The following is a 20,867-nucleotide window of genomic DNA, read 5'->3' on the forward strand; positions in this document are numbered from 1 at the left end:
TACGTATAAATATGAATCCTCTTCAAAAAATGAGCATTCTCTTCTTTCTCATCAGCTGAATGGCCAAATGAGGGGACATTAAATGAATAAATGGATTACAACAAAGTATTAATCAGTTGAAAACATTCCCTCCGATGCTCCTGTTTACTGAAGTAATGTCGCCTTTTGTAAGGACAGTGTTAAAAATTGAAAGCTGCTGATGAAAAACCACCAGCTATCATAAATCAAATCCTGCCTGTCACTTTTTTTTTTCCATCCGTGCCACAGGAGAATAATGTGCTTCGTGCAGAAGAGAAGCTGAAGGCTCTGAAAACGGCCTCCACATAAGAATAAGAACTACATTTAAATAAATTCACAAACTCTGCCCAACCTTATTTTTAATCATTTTCCTTTTTCATTTCTTGTTGTTGGCCCTGGTACCGTGATGTTTTAATGTAAAGCTCACATCCCACGTTCCATTTCACATGTTACCTGTGAGGGAAGGAACACGTGACAAGAAAACGGTTTAGAAAAAGACGACCGATGAAGCCGTTTTTCTTCCACACAGTCATCCCGGCTCCTTTTTTTTAAAGTTCCAGTTAAAAGTGGTTTCTTTTACGTCAGAGAATTATCTAACTTCCCTCTTTCTGTCTTCCCTCTATTCTCCTTCATGAACGTCACAGCAACAACCCAACTACTGGAGCTTTAAGGTCAGTGCTGCGTGTCCAAGTGTCCCTGTGCGTTTGTCAGTCTCCTGTCCATTGTGTGTGTGTGTGTGTGTGTGTGTGTGTTCTGTGGGATTACGTCAGACTCCTCGGGCATCACCAGTCTCTTGCTCCTCTCCTTTGGCCTCTGCAACACCCTTGGCATCTCTCGTCTGGTCTGGCAGCGCGCGTGTGCGTGTGTGTTGTCGGAGGTGACGACAGTTTAAACGCCTCCGGCTGCATTTAATCTGCAGAAGACGCGTCTCTGGATTTATGATTCCTCAGCTGGCATTAACGGCCCGCAGCCATGTGACCTTACCGACGTATTACTCACACTGACTGAGACATTAAGGAGGGATTTCAGACGTGCCGCTGAGCCATTACTGAAACCACGCAGAGCCGTCGGCTCAGAGGCTCGAGTCGGGCTTGCAGAGGCTTTTGTTACGCACCGGTCGCACCGAGCCAGCGCCGGGACGTGTTGAACGTTGGCCCGGTGGGTAACGTGACTCCCTTTGTTGTGGCGTTCCACTGCACAAAGACAGACAGGGAGGTGCCTCAACGCAGCAAGTTAAGGAACGTATCTGTGTGTGTGGCGGAAGCACACAGGCGGAATCCCTGCCTACAATATCGTTCAGACGGGTTGGAAATGTCACCGAATATCAATAAGCATGTGTCCTGACCCCTGGGGAAGGCCAAGTAATTCTCCCCACGAGTACTTAAACTTCAAACGAGAGGTCAGACATCTGGAATTTAGAGGCCAGTCTATCACATAAATGAAAAAAAAACGTGTGCCTGTAACCTGAGACGAAATAAAATAAACCCTGAACCGAGCTACTACGCTCATTTCTATCGTCATACGACGATACGATATGAGCTGCACAACATGAAGTAATGCTGTAAAATTAGAATGAACTGTCTGTTGGTTCCTGCGAGGAGGCTGTGTGGATGTTCCAAAGACGCGTCCTGGGGGGATTAGGCTAATTGGCGACTCTTAATTTGAACGTTCGAGTGTCTCTATGCGATTGACCGTCTCTCGCCTGATGTTAGACTCCTGCCACCCTCAGAGGATCGATGCCACGTTCATAAGCAGGAGAAGGGAGAGAGAATCGCTTCCAGCGTCTCCAGCTGTCCTTCTGCGCTTCACATCGACGCACAATCCACAGCGATTTGGCAAAGCCATTTGTTCCGTGCATCGACGGTACTGCAGGGGTCGGGGATTGTGTGTTCGGGCAGAAGATCTGCCCGAGAGCTGGAGAAGACGGGGTGAAATAATGAAAGGGCAGGAAAAGCAAGCGGAGACAATTGGATGGCAGAGACGGATCGATCTTATGGAGGCGGGTCACAGGGACGCAGCTTTGCCCGCCGGCACTAAACAGAGAGGGAGGCCGATAACGTAAAATGAGATTAGAAAAAGCTCAAGGTACAGATGATAAGAGGAGACGCGGTTGAGGTGTGAGGACTGTGATCTTCATTCTTTAACACCTGTCACTCAAGCAGTCAAAAACCTCCGTTCTCCCTTCACACGCATCGAGTCCGTCTCTGTTTCATTACAGTGGATGCAATTTTTTCACTAGTGCTCCGCTTGTTCCGTTGCGTCTTTCACCAACTGCCAACTGAGCGAACTGCAAATACATTTTTAAGTTGACATTTATATTAAATAAATGAAGAAAAAAAAATCCTTTTGCAAGGGTAAGAGGTTTGCAGACTGAATAAAGATTGAAGTGTCATAGTGGGATGAGTTGTATGTTCCCCATCATAGAAAATACATCCATCACTTGACCTTAAACCATGATGTGTGTGTGTAGTAACAACATAGTGGGAGGTTGCAATGAGTTTAATGCAGTTTGTAGCCTGAGGTCCGTTGTCCAGCTGCCGTGTTCCTCTTTCCTTCCGTCTCAGATCCTCCCGTTCCTCCCTTCTGACGTGCCCTTAAAACAGCGTGGAGTTCTCGACAGTGATTGAGTGCTGGTGTAAAAGGTTTGGGCGGAGGGAGGGGGGGGGGCGTAGAGTGAGGATTGAGGAGCAACCCAAGTAGGAGGTGGAACCGGTTTCCCTCGAAGGGGAACTCCCGTCACATGACGCCGGTGCGTGCAGCGTGAGCAGATTCAGCCGATTCTCACTAAGGAAATCTCCTTTCTCCGACGTGTCTCGTTCCCATTCACACTCAAAGCTGACATTTCATTTTTATGCCAAATACATCTCACTTAGGCAGCTGGTTCCGCCACAGATCCACTTCCACGTGGTTAAACAATTGGCTTACTGGGTGCTGGATGAGACTATTTGTATCCCTCTCATGTCTGTATACTAAATATGAGCCGCAGGTGAGCAGCTGGTTAGCTTAGCTTGGAAAGCGGGAGGAAGTAAATAAACTCCCCACTCTGTCCAAAGTTATTAGAGACCAGCAGCTCTAAAGCGAACTGAATGCCATGACTGCTTTTATTCCCAGTGTGGGAATGAAAGTGTGAGGTTTTACTTATTATATTAAAGATGTACAATTAAGGGCAATTAAAAGACGCAACTCAAAGAGAATCTAATTTATGTACGAAAAAAAGATAAACGGCGACTGAGCCCCAATCTTACTGAGTGAAGACCTGTCCCCCCCCCAAAGTCCCGCTGCCAGAATGTGACACCCAGCGGTAGGTGCTGCTGCTCACTGCGTCGGTCACACTTTAGATGAATGAGCCCATTAGGACACACAGTGGGGGGTCATCTGTCAGCATCGCGGGCTCCGACACCGTGTGCCGCCGCCATCACCGGACACCAGCACCGCGTGTGTGTGTGTGTGTGTGTGTGTGTGTGTGTGTGTTACTCGTAAACAAACGTGTGACGGCAGAGCAGCTCATCTAACGTGGCCGCAGTCACATCTCTCTACGGCTCGTTGAGTTTAGTCGCGGCTGAAAAGACTGAACCGAGTGATTGATTGAAGTCGAATGAACAAACGCTCATTTAACTCGCTGATTAAGGGGTCACATGATTAATTGGAACCGATTCATTAGGAAGCTACACGCTCTGTGAGGCTCCGTGATGCTGGGAGCTGAATGCGAACAGCAGAATGCTGACTTGTTCAGCTCATCCAAACACAAAGTAGAACTAAGGCTGTACAAATTGTTATTATTTTTTTTGTCAAGCAGCTTCTGTTTTGGACAAATCAAACCATGAATGTCTGAACAAAAATAGGAAGGCACCCCGTCCAGAAGCCGAGGAGATGTTTTAGTGGTGCACTTAATGGCTGTTTGTGTCGTTCAGCTGAGAGGCGAGGTCGGCCGTCCGTGCATCCGCCGCCCGGCGCCAAACGAGAGCCGCAGATCATGCGCCCTCGCGCGAGAGCGGCGCCGCTGCTCTGCATCCGTCACCCCCGAACAACCGGCAGAGCGCATTCTGGGAGCTCATTACGGACGCCTCTGAGGGGGGATCAGGGAGCCAGTTCAGTGGGTCCTTCGGCGAGCAAAGGGCCGCAGGATAAACCAGCAGTGACAGCGCGGGATTCGCCCGAGCTTCTCCTCCCATCCCACGAGGATTCATTTAAGGCGGGGAGAGGGGCGGTGGGGGGGGGGGGGGGTTGGGGAGGCGGGCGGTGTGCAAAGTGGAGCAAACATCACATAAGTTTATGCTCAGCTGGAGCACAGGCTTAATTTTGCTCCTTAACAAGCGTAGGTGATGCATAAAGGCGGATGCCCTGGAGCGCCACGCCATTTGAGAACAATTACAGTGTCCTTTTTTTCAGCTTTTCTGCCGCGGCATCCGAGTGACGTCTGATACCGTGACGGCGTTAATTCTTAGTGAATGGCTGGTCGCTAATTCGTCGTCAAGGCCTCGTTAATCTCGTTATGTGGTCGATTGTGTGGCGTCTCAGTGTGCGCTCACTGTCTTGGTCCTACTACATCCGTCAATCAACCCATTCTCCTCTCTCGCCTTGACTTCACTTCCCAGTTAACGATTGTGTGTGTGTGTGTCCCTCCCCCCCTCCCCCCGCCCTCACCCTCACGCTGCAGAGCCGCAGTCCACGGCATTCCCAGTCCACCCAGTCCGGGCTGGCCGAGCAGGCCGCCAAGCTCTCCTTCGCCTCCGCCGAATCCCTGGAGACCATGTCGGAGGCCGACATCCCCGTCGGCTTCAACCGGATGAACCGATTCCGCCAGAGCCTGCCGCTGTCCCGCTCCGCCAGCCAGAACAAGCTGCAATCTCCAGGTCAAGATTTTAACCGGCATGCCGGTCAGGGTAAACGCTGGTCCTGAGCCCACACAGAGCGTAGATCCCTCAGGTCAACTCAACTGTGTTCATGAAGGAAAACCGCACCGTTACTTTTGAGTTCAGTTAGACAAAAGGGCCTTGAGGCTGTTGCATCAGGCGAAGAGAGCTGTTGTGTGTCAGTGACTGATTGAGGTTGAGTTGAGACAGAAGTAGAACTCTCCTCTCCACGTCTACTAACCACTTCTCCCGTCTGTTATATCTAATCCACCCTGACTTTTAATCGCTGGTCTTTCTTTGCTTTGTTTGTTCTTTTTTGTTTGTCCCTCTGGTGTATGAAGATGAATATTCAGGTTAGTCAGGCGGCGCATCTTTACCTCTGAAATCAAGGGTTGCAGCATTAATAAGTTAATGACCATCGTTTCAATTTCAATACTGAAGGGATGTCAAAGTTATAATTTTAGGATTCTCACACAGCTCCGCGGCCCTTCTCTTCCCGTCTGTGACTGTTCACGCTGACATTTGATAATGAGAATTGTTATCTGGATCTCGTAAACCAAAACACAAGAATCTCTATGCTTGTATCGGCACCACTGATGTCTCTAAAAGTGGACGACAAAAGCAAAGATCTGACGGAACTGCTTTTGCTCGTTCTTCTTTCTCCGCCCGCTGAACCCCCCGTGTGTGTCCCTCTTCCAGGCGTGCTGTTCCTGCAGTACGGGGACGAGACGCGCCGCGTCCACATCACCCACGAGCTGAGCAGCCTGGACACGCTGCACGCCCTCATCCTGCACATGTTCCCCCAGAAGTTGACGGCAGGTATGCTGAAGTCGCCCAACACGGCCATCCTGATCAAGGACGAGGCGCGCAACGTCTTCTACGAGCTGGAGGACATCCGGGACATCCAGGACCGCAGCATCATCAAGATTTACCGCAAAGAGCCCATCTACGCGTCGTACCCTGCTGCCGCACACCTGGCTAACGGAGACCTGAGGGTGAGGAGGGGGGTGCCGGGGGGGGGCAGAGGGCAACCGGGGTTATTCTAGAGAGGGAAAGCTGTCTGCTAGTTGGATGTTTGACAAATGAGCTGCCAGGGAGAACCGCTGTCACGCTCTGCCTGCACATGGAGAGCAGCGGTGTGTTTCTTTGGCTTGCTAACGGTGTGTTTCATGTTCCAATGGTAACTTTGACGGGCTGAATGTGGCTTATTGAACAGGTATTCCTCCTGGAGATGCATTCCTTACCTTCAAGTAGGCCATCTGTTGCCGTGCAGGCAGCGGAGAACAATGTTCCTCTGTGAAATGGGCATATTTCTGCTTCGGTGAAGATCAAGGAAGCCGGAGGGAGATCCTTTTTTTTCTCCATAATTTCCTACAAATCCGTTCCTACCATCTGCATTGTATTCACACCATGCTGAGAATACAACTGCAATTAACCACGCAAACAATCAGCTTAAAACCATGTGTGTATGGTGTGTGCGGGTGTGTGTGTATATGGTGGTTTAAAATTCTTAAAGGCATGAATATAAGGAACACATCTTCATTCATTTCATTTATAGGATATATATTTGTACCTGGATGTAACATCTGTGTCAGAAGTTACAAGCTCCAGTATTTTACTGTGTGCTGCATGGTGTCACGTGCTAGTTGGCTACAGGGGGGGGGGGATGAGGGATGAGATCAAAATCAATATTTCACCTGAGGAGAAATCGTTTCTATGAACAACAGAAGCTCAGTTCCCCGCCGTGATGACCTCATTTCTAGGAAAACTAATTTTAATCCTAAACCACGAACTGATGTAATCAATGAATCTGTTAAGCTCTCGTTGACATGGGAATGTGTGACCTACTGAGAACTTCTCCTTTTGTTCAGCAACGGTTCTCTTTGCTTTCATTCTGTCGTTAATAAATAAAAAAAGAATAATGAAATAAGCGTGACGATTATAATTGGTCTTGAGAGAAATGCATCGTCAGCGCGCTCCGTCTCAGCCGTCTTCACGTGAAACGGACTCGCGGGGAGCCGCCGCCGCGCTCCCATCCGCACGTCTCCATGGTAACGATGCTCCCTGCTTGTTCCTTTGCAGAGGGAGATGGTGTACTCCTCTCGCGACTCCTCCCCGACCCGCCGCCTCAACAGCCTCCCCTCCTCCACGGCCCCGGCCTCCTCCGGCTCCCCGTCGCGCTCGCGCCTCTCCTACAGCGGCGGCCGCCCGCCGTCCTTCGCCGGGTCCCACCCCCAGCACGAGCAGTCCCGGCACCCCCACCATCCCGCGGCCGGCCACGCCGCCAACTCGGGCCTGTCCCCGTCACCCAGCGCCATCCTGGAGCGCCGCGACGTGAAGCCCGACGAAGAGGTCTCCGCCAAGAACATGGCGCTGATGAAGAGCGAGGGGCTGTACGCGGACCCCTACAGCCTGATGCACGAGGGCCGCCTCAGCATCGCCTCCACCCAGTCGCTGGCGGCCATCGGGGACCCCTTCAGCTTCCCCGTTACCAGCGGCCTGTACCGCCGCGGCTCCGTGCGCTCCCTCAGCACCTACTCCGCCGCCGCCCTCCAAGGGGACCTGGAGGACTCCCTCTACAAGCCCGGCGGCTCGCTCTACTCCGACACATACTCCTCGGCCACGCTGGGGATGGGCTTTCGCATGCCGCCCTCGTCCCCGCAGAAGATCCCCGACATGCAGATGAGAGACAGGGACTATTCCAGCTCCCCCAACAGAGCCTCACCCGTCAGGCAGGCCTTCCGCAAGGACTCGGCCTCCTCCTCTGTGTTCGTGGAGAGCCCCAAGTCGAGGCCCAGCTCCGGCTCGGAGCCTCTGTGTCTGACAGCCGGGCCAGGGGAGGGCGGCAGGGCCACGCCCGGCTTCGGTTCCTCGATGTCTGGACAGGACCCAGACAGCAGCAGGTCAGTACCAGTCTGTGTGGGGGAAATGGACCTGATGCATCGGAACGTTTTTTCTTTTCTTTAAATGACCTAACTTCCTGTTATCTTCGGCGGTTCGGCGATTGATCTGTGGCCGTTACGTTTGCAGGGATCATCGTCTGGAGCGTATGGAGGCGATGGAGAAGCAGATAGCCAGCCTTACTGGCCTGGTCCAGAGTGTGCTGACCAGGGCACCAGACAGCGACAGCACGTAAGAGCCCCCGTTACACCCCACTAACCCTCTGAAACTCACGGTCAGACACATGGGCAGCATTATTGACGGGAGCATGAAGCAGGCAATTAGCAGAGGCATTACTTTGTGTGAGTACCGAGCACTAAACATCAGCTGCAGGGCACAGAGCTATTGATTCATGCCGTGAAAAACATAGAGATGTGTGAGATAGCTTTTCACTAGATTTTGAGTTTACAACTGGAACAGTGTTATCGTTGGCTTCTCCGCCTCATGAACAAGACGATAACTTGTTAGTGTCCAGCAGTAGCGCTGTTAGCGTTAGCACTGTAATTGCCTTGCCCTGTGGCCGTTGATCCTCAGATGCGGCCTGCTGCGTCTCTGCATGATGGCGGGCTGCCCTCCGGACCAAGGGACGGAGTTCTCACGGACATTACCTTTCTCTTCCAGCGAGAAGACCGATACCAACAGTGACGGCTCCGCCACCGGAAGTGAGTACAGCGGCGCGTTCGGGGGGCCGGTGTTAGCGATCCGTTACCGGCCTTCTTGTTTGCTACCGCCACTGCTGACCCGTGTGACTTAAATCACTCTGTCACACTGTCTGTGTCGCCTTTAAGGGCGTAGTTTGGTTCATGAGGTTCCAAATCAGGAGAAAAAAATTCTTCATAGTTGCTTTGCAGCTCTGGTCCAGTTTGCATTCACACTGAACTGATGGACTGAGAGCTGTAAACATGAATCAGACTAAATCTGATTGGACCGACCATATTCTGGCGATTTCTTTTGACTTAATGCCCAAATCGCATAGACACAGTCAAAATGTACTGCGTTCTGACCACAAGAGAGCCCCTCGTTTACCGCAGCAGAGTTCGACTGACATCCTCCCCCCTCCCCAAAAGAACCACGTCTTTGACGGATTGGCGCTGGTCAGGTTTCCACCTCATTCATCCCTCCCTTCTGTTTCTCTCTTTCACTTTATTTCATTCTCCAGACAAGTTTAATTCGAAATGACTCACTTACCATTTACATAAGAAGGCGGCCGGTCAAATCCACTTTTTATAGAACCGTTAAAGTTAGAGGCCATCGAGGCTTTAAAGACTCACTCCAATAGATGGACACACGGTGATGAGTATTCAATGAATTTGTCCACCTCGGGGTCGTTTTTAGCTCACTGAGGGAAAATACCGGCGAGGCTCTGAGGAACATGAGAATAAAATACACGTAAATATGTAGCTTCTAACAGCTCAAAGCTGTTTAAAGGTACCTCCTCAGAGAGCTATTAAAACGGAGAGCTTTACGAGGCTTCATTATGTCCATTTTTTTACGATCGTGGATGCATAGATGCATCAAAGCGTGAGCCACGGTAGCGTCGTATATACACGCTGCAGCATTCCTGCTTCTGTGCCACGTCCTTAATGTTGTAGCGAGTCTGCAGCGGCCCGTGAAGCTCCCTCACGGCACGACGCCTCCCAAAACACCAAACATTTTCTCTGGTGTAGTCTATAAAAAAAAAATCTGCGTTTTGTAAGTATGAACTTTAAAGACTTTCCTTTGACTCTCTATCACCCTCCCATTAATCCACCCGGTAACCGGCGCACTCTCTTTACATTCCAGCTGGACGGCTGAAGCAGAAAGGTAGTCGCCATCTCCTCCTCTGTCGCCCTTTCTGATCTCCTCTCCTCCGCCTCTCCTGGCTCTCCGCTCTCTGTACGGGGTGTGTGGTGTTGCCGGGTAGCTGGCAAAGTCTATCCTCACATTTTCCTCCTGGCTGGTTTCCCAGAGAGAACCTCGGCCCTCCACCACCCCCCCCAACCCCCCCTTCTGCCACCAACCCCGTGCTGTCTCTACTTTTTGAATTTATGCTCGGCTCTCCCTTTGGGCATTTCAGAAAGTTGTTTTTGTCACAGACTTGGATCTCTTTCATTAATGTGTGTGTGAGAGAGATTCCATAGTCATACTCACAGGGCCCTGTGTGAAGATAAGAGCATGACTATCCCTCGTGTGTCACCACTGAACAGACTAATTGCACCTCTGTATGGGTTACTAATAGCATGAGCTCTCATTTCTCCCAGTGGGCTTTCAGGGTCGTGTGAATATGGTGCTTTTTTAGCATTCACACTGTATTTGTTGCAGTGTGTGAATGTGCCCAGATGTTCTATTTACGTGCATTTATTTGGAGCTCTGTGTGTGTGTGTGTGTGTGTGTGTGTGTGTGTGTGTGTGTTCCGCGTGACAGAAAGTCTCACGAAAGCACACGCCAGCAAACTGATCAATTTGTTTCCCCCCGACGACCCCCCTCGGTGACGCTCTGTGTCCCGCTCTGTGATTGGCAGCTCACACGCCGTCGGCCCCGCTCGCTCTGATGCCGCCGCCCCCTTCCAACACAACGCCGGTGAACGGCGCCTCGCGCCTGCAGATGCAGCTCCACCTGCACGGCCTGCAGCAGAACGCCACCGACCTGCGCAAACAGCTCGGCCAGCTGCGCAAAACGCAGGTACAGGGTGTATCCATCGAGAAAATCTCTTCTTCTCCCATATTACGACCCATGTGGTTCACTATTTGTGGCATGTGTCCAGCTTAATATTTAAAATATTGAAGTAATTTTATGTTCTCCTCGGATTCACTCTTGATTCCCTTGTAAATGCACAGCTGTAAGACGCCAAAGTCCCGCCCAAAACTACCAAATTAGTCTTCTTTATATGAATGCTTTTATTTTTCTAAATGTATTCCACAATGTAACATTTTCATAATATCAAAAATACTATAAAATATTGCAACACACGTGTTTGTTTATGCAGCATCGCCGGCTTTGATGTTTATTTGATCTTCTCTTCGATACTACAACTACAGTAAATAACACCAGCAGGTTCACACGCAGAGCTTTACTGCATGAGGTCCACATCGAAGGCATCGTACCTTCAGAGGATTCCTAATAAAATCGAATGAGTGGAAGATAAAAAGTACGGTGTTGTATTCAACAAACGACGCGTGCAAGTTAACGGCGACGCGGCGCTCATTTGCTCCATCTGCGGTGCCATGGTTACAGCGGGAGGAGAGCGCGAGTTAAACTGTCACCGGCAGAGGAGGGAAGGAAGCACTAATGAGAGCGACAGACGAGGGGATTTTATTTCTTCCCCGACAGCAATCACACGAGCTTCTCCAAACGGTTAACCAGTGAGGGGTCCGGGGGGGATAAGAGCGAGACAATGGGAGTGGTGCTGTCAGAGGACAGAGGACACTCTTGCTGTGTACCTGTATGTGCGCTCAAGTGTGACCTGTGCACCTGGACAAGTACAGTTTCCCGTGGCGATGGCAAGCAGCTTAAATGTTACATGCTGCTCATAACTTATTCAAAGACCGTGTGCAGAAGAGACAGGCAACACAATATTGAAATAATTTTTCTGTATACATTAATATATTTTTTAATTATTTAATCCTACTCCCTGTGTTTGCCGTGATGCAACAGCAGCAGTTTTAGTCGTCTAACTGGGGAATACTGGGGAATGTTTGTGATATGGTGTCGTGTCTCACATCGTGGAACATGAGGCTGATCAATTATTCATTTTTTTCTTGCTTACCAGGTGTTTTTCAATCCAGGGAGTTGTATTACATGGAATAGTCCTGCAGAATATTCCATTCATAACAGTGAGAAGGAGTCGAGTTCACGCTCAGTGCTTCTGTGCACGTCAGCCTTCTTTCTCCTCGGGGCAGAAGAAACGTTGTACGCACACACACACACACACACACACACACACACACCACAGAGGAAACCACTTGCTAGCGGTGCTTTCGAGGCGAAAGACTCAAAGCTATTTGAACCCATGGCTGCCGGGGGATACGTTAGCAAAACGTTCTTGTGGCAGTAAAAACAAGAGGCCACGACCTGCGATTCTCCTCTTCCACGTCCCGTTGTCACGGCAGATTTTTATTAAAAGTCAAAGTAATATTGACTCAAGTGTCTTTATCTCTTAACATTGTGAGTGGATGTGCTCGTGCAGATGGAGAACCAAAATTCAGTGCGAACTCTGCTGAAGCGGACGGAGGCGGAGCTGAAGGTGCGCGTGGCCGACGCCCTGAGGAAGCAGGAGGATCCCCTACAGAGACAGCGCCTCCTGGTGGAGGAGGAGAGACTCAAGTACCTCAACGAGGAGGAGCTCATCATCCAGCAGCTCCAGTCAGTGATGGGATCATAATGTCCTTAGTTTTTATAATCAAGACTAATTTAAAAAATGAGCCAAGAAACATATATGCACTTGAGTTAAACAGGAAATACATGCAATACACTGACATTTATCTGGTTTCAATCGAGTGTTATCACATATTTCATAATTGCTCCAAACGTGACAAAGTCTGTTTTTATAATTACGCGACTTGGAGGGGAGGAAATTGTAACTGTAATCCAAGCCGGGCGTAGAGCAAGATGCTTATTAAGATCTGAGGTATGAGACGGTCCAGCGACTAATTGAAGTGACGGCAAATCCAGAGTTGAGAGCTACCCTGAGATTTAATAATCCGATTGCTCGCATCCGTCTCAAATGTGGAAACGGTCTGCTGGTAACAAATCCTGGGTCTCCGTTCCTGGATCTGACTCCGTGCGGCGCTTTGATTGCAGACTAATTGGTTGAACCGTCAGATGATCTCTGTTAATCAATGCGGCTTACTCAGCCTGGCTAATAGACCATTTACTTCTGGTTAATTATACATGGAGCTTTGATTCATAACATAACTTAAGGAGGGTTTCTGAGCGGACCAGACAAGCGCTCGATACCCGAGCCGACTCACATTTCAACAGATTCTCTTAAAACTTTTGAGCGCCCGCCCCCACACACACAGAACCACGAACCGTCGCTCTCCCTGCCAGTCGATTGAGAGACAGCTTATTGGCCGAGGTTTTACTGGAACCCTTAACGAAAGTCAAAGTGTAGCCGAGGAGTCCCTGGTGTTCAGCCCGTCTGTCTGTTCCATCTCAGCGACCTGGAGAAGTCCGTGGAGGAGATCCAGAAGGAGTCGTCTGTCAACCACAAGCTGGTGCCGGTGGCGGAGCTGGAGGAGAAGGCCGCTCTTCTGAGGAGGCTGGGAGAAACACTCGCGGAGCTGAAAAGTGAGTCCCGGCCGTGGGGTTGAAATAAGATGGATCATTGTCTGCATGCACCCGCTGAAAGGTTCCTTTCCGATTAGTACAAGAGGAATGGATTTGTTTGTGTTGGGTTTCTCTTGTCACTTCTCTTCTTTCTCCCGCAGGTCAGTTCCCGGGTCTGCAGAGCAAGATGCGGGTGGTGCTCAGGGTGGAGGTGGAAGCCGTCAAATTCCTGAAAGAAGAGCCTCACAGGCTCGACGCCCTTTTGAAGCGCTGCAAGACGATAACCGAGACCCTCGCCACCATGCGCAGGTATGAGCATGACAGTTTTAAAGAAGCTGAATGTAGATCAAAGTCTTAAAAACGATTCCATCTTTAGACAGTAGAAGAAATCCTACAAATACTGATGCATGTTCTTTTCTGGCACGGTGACACTTACAGTGAAATATGCACCCATTCGTAATCAATTCCACGATGCCTTTTCTATTTGTACCTCTGCCAAGGAGATTATGTTTGTGAGTCAGCAGAACATTATGGATTTTCCTAGAACACGGTGGACAGGCCGGCCTCGGACAGAGGGCAAATTGATTAGATATCACTGTTGAATCGGATGGGATATGTCCGCTGTTTAACATTTACTGCTACCGCCATTTAAAAAGCTTAAAAAGCAGAAACGGGGCGTTTCTGTCGTCCATCTCCCAATCCGCCGCGTGTCCCAAAAAGCATGTTCCGGTTTAATTAACCTCACAGATCAAAAGAGCTTATCAAATTCCCTTCTTCTCTCACTTCAAGTCCCGGATTAAACACGTTTGTTGCGTTTCAAAGAGTCGTTTGATGAGTCCATCTTCCGTGTGCTACCAGACAAGCTAACGAGGGCGTGTGGAAGAAGCAGGAGGACTTCTCTGGTCCTTCGTCGAAGCACAACGACGACATGCGCAAGTTCTCGGACTTCGACGTCTCCGGCAGCCCGCTGCTGACCATCAATGACCTCGGGGTTGGCAACAGCCTGTCCAACTGGAGCCCCCACGCCAGCCTCAGCCGAGGCCACGGGAGCCTGTCCGGCCCTCACAAGGACAATCATCCTCCGGTCCCCCACAAGGGCAAAGCCCTGGAGGAGCTGGAGCGCCGGGCTTTAGCCGACAAAGCTTTATCCGTGGAGGTCCGACTGGTAGGAATTGTTCCGTCTGTCTTTCACCACAGCCTCACCAATCGCATCGCAACACCACGTTGGCAAAGCGCTCAAATCCGTCTCTCGACCCCCCCCGCAGGCGGCAGAGCGGGACTGGGAGGAGAAGCGGGCCAGCCTGACCCAGTACAGCGCCCAGGACATCAACCGGCTGCTGGAGGAGACACAGGCCGAGTTGTTGAAGGCCATTCCGGACCTGGACTTTGCTGCCAAGCAAATAAAGCCGTCCTCCAACGCGGCGTCCGCCCAGAACCCGCAAAGTGGGGGAGGAACCGCGGACCACCGCGTCAGCAAGCCCCAGCACAAGCTGTCCGGCAAAGAGGGGGGATCCCGGCGGGGCTCTGGTGAGTGGCGGTTCGGTCCGCAGCGCTTTTCCACTTAAAATAGACCACGTTTCACTCAGAGTGAACACGTCCCCCCCGAACCGAAATGCAAATATTATAACGCCTACAAACGCCTCGTAGCTTGTTCTAAAATGCATGCGACCTTTCCTTAGATGAGCTGACGGTACCGCGATACCGCACAGAGAAACCCTCCAAATCTCCTCCTCCTCCGCCGCCTCGACGCAGCTTCCCGTCTTCTCCGGGCCTCACCAGCCGCAGCGGAGAGCCCCTCATCCCTGGGAAAAGCATCAAGGTAAAACGGAGACGATTGGTTTGGTCTACGTGCGTTACATGATGAGGGATTGCGGAAACCGTTTCCCGGGGATGTAAATGTCAACCGATTAGTTCAACATGAAGGTCGTTTGTGCCGAGCTTATTGTTTTAAGTGTTTTGAGGCTTCGGACTTTTTTTCTGCATTTGCGACCGCAGAAGTCCGAATCTGAGGAGGCCGAAGCCCAGAAGCTGCACGTAAAACTGAGGCGGACCGTGTCGGAAAACCCCCGGCCTGCGTCCACACCCCCCACCCTGGCCTCCGGGGACAAGGAGGACAGAGAGGAGGACAAAATCGCTGCCGAATTAGAGGTAAAACACGGGTAGTGAATCGTGTATTACGGTGATTGTAACCTCGACACGTTGTTGCTCAACGACTTGGAAAACCTGCGCTTTTTTAATCGTTTATGTTGCGTCCACAATCTGCCGCTGGGTTTTTCGTGCTCCCGAGCCGACGCGCTCAACGCCGTTTACCACATGTTCAAGCAGCAGGTGCCATATGGCGTCCGTGCCCCCCGGCGGCCGAGGGGCCCGGAGATCATGCACTGCTCCGTCACACACATCATCACCCAGGGCCCACAGATCACCGGCAGACAGATGGACCCTGATGGCTGCTTGGACCGGGTTTCAGATGGGCTGCCTGAAACTTGATGGAGCACGGAGTCAACAAACAGCAGATTTTGGTTGTTCGCTGGCTGCTGTGTTTGTATTCCGCGGTTTTATTGCGGCTTTCAAACCTCCCTCTTCCCTCCACAGCTGTTTGAGAGAGCCCCTCCCCTTGTCTGCCCTCGCAGCAGGATGAGTGCACCCCTCTGCGGCACGGACCCGTGGCCCCCCGAGGCCCCGGGCGCTGAGGTAGACCCCCCTCTGGCGGACCCTGAGTGCCGTGGAGTGCTGCCTTCTATAAACCTGATTTTCTCTTCACCGCACCAAGAAACCGCCGTCCGCGACTCAGCCCAAAGCCGCATCCGATCCTCTTATCTCTGCAAAGTAAAATAAACACGACTGTTGGCTTTAAGGTGCTTTTGGAATACGCCAAAGTAAACAGCCACATTTAGTATGTGGTTAACGGTGGCGAGAGACTGACTAACAAACCAACCACCGATGTAGTTAATTGAAAGTGTGATCGTTTGCACACACACATTTTTATGGGACATAAAAATATTAAAAAACATTCATCAGATAAAGCTGCAGACGGCGTCATACCAAAACTAAAACTAAAACCGCTGCGTCTTCTGTTGGGGTTCTGAGTTTGCAGTGATCCCACGCAGCGAGTTTGTACTGCAGCAAAGTCCAGTTCATTGTGTTCACATTTAAACCCCGAGTGCTTTCCTCAATTTGTAGGGAAGCCGCTTGTCTCCAGAGGAAAGGGATTCCTCTAGTAGCCCCCCTCGGCGAGAGCACAGCTGTCTCGGGCAGGGGGTGGCGTTGCTCCTGACACAGCTGGAGGTGAGGGTGGTGTCTCCGGTGGAGGCCCAGGAGTTCAGCAGAACCTTAGGACCCGCTCTGCTGACCCTCATCATCTCCCCGCACACTCACGAAGTCCCCGCGGTGCAGCTGAGGGTTCGGCCACTGCTTGTGCTCCTCAGGAGTGGGCGGGGCGTCAGGGACGCCTACGGGATGCTGCATTCCCTTTTGGAGTCGTCCAAGCCGGCGGCCAAGCCCAGAGCGGGACGCTCCCTCCACCCGGGCCAGCAGAGCTCTCTGCTGGAGGCTCTGAGGAGGGGCATGGAGACGGGGGAACCCGTGCTGGCGCTTCGCCGCGGCGATGGGGCCGAGACTCCGGGGGCGCAGCAGACAACGGCGGACACGGAGCCCGGTGAGTCCGGCCCCTCTGCGGACCGGCAGAGGACGACGAGAGACGCCTACAGGCGGATGGACAGCTTGGAGGAAACCATCCGTGAGCTGGAGAACACCTTGATCGAGATCAGCGGCCACCCGACTGCCGAGCAGCTCTACGCCGAGACGGCGAACGCCAAGCCGCCGGTCCCCCCCAAGCCGTCCTCCTTCAGGCCGCCGTCCATCCAGGTTCACTGACCCCCGGGGGGACTCCTGCTCTGAAGCAGCACGCTCTGCTTTCTGTCCTCGCTGCTTCTCTCTGGGTGTCTGTCGGAAACTTCACTGTCTTCTGATCCTCTGATGTCTGCTCCCTGACCAAATTTAATTATTTTTTATCCAATTTCATAACAGGGGACAGACGACAGACGTCCTCTCAGCTCGTCTCTCCTGCTGAGCCTCATTGTCTTCTCCTCCGATCTGTCCTGACATCTGTTTCCCGCAAACTATCAATACGACAAATGCACAGATGACACAAATATCTAAGTTTCTCTCTCTTTTTTTCCCACCTCTCTACATTTGATCTTTTCATCTTTGTTGTGTCTCGTTATTAAGTCTCAGAAATCGTTTTAAGCATATTGATGATACATCGAGGTTGATCTGCTGTTCACTATTTAACTCAACTTAGATCTGCAGTTGACGTGTTAATACAATTTGGGGAAAAATAAGATAAAAACATGCAACTTCAACATGAATCTTGCTGCTCTGGAACCTGTATGAAATCCGCGGACAACTATCGCACGTTGTCAGCGGCCTTCTTTAGCGCCTCCGGTTGAGCGCGACACTAGATTAGCGATAATAAAAAGACGTTAGCGTTCCCGTGTCTTGACAGCCCGCGCGGTGGATTCCCACGCCGCCTCGGGGGGGGGGGGGGGGGGCGGCAACGCCACGACTGGAGCGCCGCTGTGTCGCGCCGATTCCCAGCCCTTCAGATGTGGAGACGGAGGGGCGCGTCCCCGTAGGCGCGGCCCGAGCGTTACAGCGTCCCTGCGCCATGTTTCATCACTCCGACTTCCACCGCCCCCTCACACTTCAGCGGCCCCTCTCCCCCCTCCTGTCCGACGCTCGCTCACCAAATCCACGCCGACAAGCGACCCGCTTTCACGCCTCACTACGCCGTTTTTTTTATCCGCACAAAGCACTGAGGATGCTGCAGATGTTGTGTCGGCGTGTCTCATCTTTTATTAGATTTTCTTTCAGCTCGTGTCTCAGTGTACAGAAGAGAAACGGTGGGACGGAGACATCCACTGGGCGTGTGTTTGTTTTTGTGCGTATTAGAGAGTAACTCAGCGGGAGGGATCATTTAGTGCGCGGCCTCGCGGATCCCGCAGGGCGCCGTGACTCTTGATGCCGCGTTTCTTTATCTGCCCTTTTCTCATTCGCTACTGATGCACGGCGAAGCGCGTTGTTCAGCTGGGCAAAGAAGCGCGTCCGAGGTCTGAATCCAGATGTCTCTGCCGTCCTTTCAGGGAGGGAACAGCTCGAGCCTCGGGAAGGTCCTCCACTCCTCGGCCGCCTCCAAACTGAAGCACCTGCAGCAGAACAGCACAGACAAGTCTAAGAGTGGCAGAAGAGAGGACTTCCTGAAGACCCAGCACCAGGTATTTTCTTTATATTTAGCCCCGTCCAGGCCCCAACCGTTTTCTCAGGGAATTTAAAATTAGGCTTGCGTGGAAGCGGGCGTAACGTCAGAAAGGGGAAGATGATGCTGAATCTGAAACTGGGCCGAAGTGATGCAATGATCTGTGTCTGTTGGGCCTCAGATCGAGCACAAATTGTCCTTAACCATCACGCTTCACCTCCACTCGCTCCTCTCCGCCCCCCCCCCACATGTCACGTGATGTGTGATATTTAAAATATCCGCTTTATTCTCTCTGTATGCCGCCGCAGCAGGAAAGAAAAGGGTCAGTCTCATAAACGGTGACAGGGAATTTCTCCATGTGTGGAATTCAGAGATGAGGTCAAAGGTCACTGAGACCTCGTGTCCACGTTCTCGAGAACACCTCGAGCAAATGTTTTCCATTTTGCCACAAACGTTGAAACTTTTAGGCCATAATCTTGGTGTAGCGTCCCTTCAACTTGGAATAAACAGGCTTGGGAGTGTTTCCAGACGGGTGTACTTTAATTCAGACGAGTGTGCACAGCACCAACACCAACAGCGTGAAAACTAAAAGGGGAATAACAAAGGCAATTTAGCCAGATACAAAATAATCCTTTGACAAATGCACTTTAGCATACAGGGATAACAGCATAGCAACAGTCATTATATGAAATGAATTCACATGAAATACAATTACAATGAACCACATACCTCGCTCCGCATATCAAAGGGTGCTATAAAGTGGTAATCCAGGGAACGCCGCCGCCATTAGCTTAATTTAGACATTAGAGAGCTAGTTAGCAACTTAATAAATCATTCTCAAACTTTACTGCCAAAGCTAATCAAAACCCTGAATGATATAACACTTCAAAGTACACTTTAGTTTAGTCCAAACCTGCATTGTCTTGTAACGTGGCTTCTCGTGTTTTCTATTGTACAAATGTGAGCGTAAGCATGAGCGATTAATCACGTGTGCAGATAGTATGATGTCAAAAATAAAAGTCACATAAAATCAAAGTGGGAAACAGCATCATCAAAATAAAAAACACTGCTAGTGGTCATTTACTCTGGGAATTCACATGGTAATTATGACAACTTCACACGCCTCACAAGATGTTGGATACGGTTCATGATTCATCTCGTTTAACACAAGTTTAGTTGGCGGCTTAACAAAACTGTTTTCATCTGTGGAAATATTAAACCATCTAGTATCTAGGAACAATTAAAAACAATTCTAAAACACCGTTACTGAGCATCGAGTATCATCACCATACAACCTTTTTAAGTTGGATCAAATCTTAAATCATCCCGGTCACAAATAACTAAAAGCAGGTTCGGTGGTTCGACGCCTTTAATATTTAATAACCGGCATCAGAAATGTCGAAGGACTGATGTTTATTACATACATTGTTTTATAAATTTGCCTAATTGCTCAACAATTGTTTTCATTAGTTTCAATCTGCCAGCATTTCGTTGGCATTAAAAAGGTAAATGACTGGACACAGAGATGCTCGGTGGCCTCCGGAGGCCAGCAAATGAAACTGTTGAAGCGCGTCAGTCCTGTAAAGCTAAAAGAAGATTTCTGCACCACTGTGCACTGGGGGGGGGGAGCTTAATGTCAGCGTAATTTGAAAAATAACAGGAGCAGTGGAGTGAACTTAAACCTTCATAGCCCGCTGAATTTGAGAGATTCCGACTCAAATGCAGCCGTGGAGATTGCAGGGAAGTGGACGTGGTACTGGAATGAAGCTTTGGTCGCCTCAGACTGAGAGAAGATTGAGAGGAATCGCTGCCTCGTGGGATAATCGCCCCTTGAGCGCGTGGCAATCACTGATTATTCAATATGAAGAGGACAGCTCGCTCTTCTCCCCACCATTAAGTCTCTCATGCTCCCGCTTCTTTATGTCCTTTTCCGTCTTCCATTTTCTTTACTCTGCCCGTTTGTTCCCCCGTCGGCCTCTTCCTGCGAGAGCTCAAAGCGGCGGTGCAGGAGGTCGGAACCGAGACGCTTAGTTTGGTAATAATAATAACTGAAAGAAACAAAAAACAAGCAGTAGACGGTAACTTGAAGTCGGAGGTGTAAGTGGAGAGTAGTTCTCTCTACTGGTGGGACGTCACAAACCGATGAGGTCAAACTCGTCTCATCGGTAGAATCCATCCTCGGGTCCACTGTCTGCAAACTGCCTTGGTTTGTTATTGAGCTGTGACCTAAAAAAAAAAAAAAAAAAGCCACCTCGGTTATTCCCCTCGCCCCTCATTGCTGTTGTTCTGACAATCAGACGTGCCCCCCCTGGGTGACCGCGCTGCTCGGCCCACAGATGAAGGTAACGCTGTCTCTTCTCTTAAACCTTTCCTGGACGCGCTTCCCCGACGTGACCCCAAACTTTTCCCCAACGTCGTTCCCATCGGTGTGTTTTCTTCCCTTTGTTTCTTCATCTAAATAAATCCATCTGAATATATAAATTGTTGACTGATTATGGATATTTACCTCTGAAAGCATCTCAAGCAGCCGGTTAAGGCTGAACTCTTCTGTGAGG

At 50.6% G+C, this 20,867-nt stretch overlaps 1 protein-coding gene across 4 annotated transcripts in view; it reads left to right on the top strand.

The window, feature by feature from the left end:
- srcin1a (SRC kinase signaling inhibitor 1a) overlaps positions 1 to 20,867 on the top strand; it is a 66,183-nt gene that overhangs the window by 41,128 nt on the left and 4,188 nt on the right. The window contains exons 4-20 of one of the 4 annotated variants that reach the window (XM_078084082.1): positions 663 to 689; positions 4,676 to 4,871; positions 5,571 to 5,866; positions 6,954 to 7,774; positions 7,902 to 8,003; positions 8,346 to 8,473; positions 9,594 to 9,614; positions 10,312 to 10,472; positions 11,977 to 12,152; positions 12,949 to 13,079; positions 13,220 to 13,367; positions 13,917 to 14,223; positions 14,324 to 14,585; positions 14,738 to 14,877; positions 15,054 to 15,206; positions 16,239 to 16,922; positions 18,200 to 18,331. In XM_078084082.1, the coding sequence (XP_077940208.1) occupies positions 663 to 689; positions 4,676 to 4,871; positions 5,571 to 5,866; positions 6,954 to 7,774; positions 7,902 to 8,003; positions 8,346 to 8,473; positions 9,594 to 9,614; positions 10,312 to 10,472; positions 11,977 to 12,152; positions 12,949 to 13,079; positions 13,220 to 13,367; positions 13,917 to 14,223; positions 14,324 to 14,585; positions 14,738 to 14,877; positions 15,054 to 15,206; positions 16,239 to 16,922; positions 18,200 to 18,331 (3,885 nt within the window). Of the gene's footprint in view, positions 1 to 662; positions 690 to 4,675; positions 4,896 to 5,570; positions 5,867 to 6,953; positions 7,775 to 7,901; positions 8,004 to 8,345; positions 8,474 to 9,593; positions 9,615 to 10,311; positions 10,473 to 11,976; positions 12,153 to 12,948; positions 13,080 to 13,219; positions 13,368 to 13,916; positions 14,224 to 14,323; positions 14,586 to 14,737; positions 14,878 to 15,053; positions 15,207 to 16,238; positions 16,923 to 18,199; positions 18,332 to 20,867 lie in introns of all 4 variants that reach the window. The other 3 variants (XM_078084085.1, XM_078084081.1, XM_078084083.1) reach the window with 3 other exon arrangements.

This window comes from Gasterosteus aculeatus, chromosome 11 (assembly GCF_964276395.1).
Source record: "Gasterosteus aculeatus chromosome 11, fGasAcu3.hap1.1, whole genome shotgun sequence".
Lineage (NCBI taxonomy): Eukaryota > Metazoa > Chordata > Actinopteri > Perciformes > Gasterosteidae > Gasterosteus > Gasterosteus aculeatus.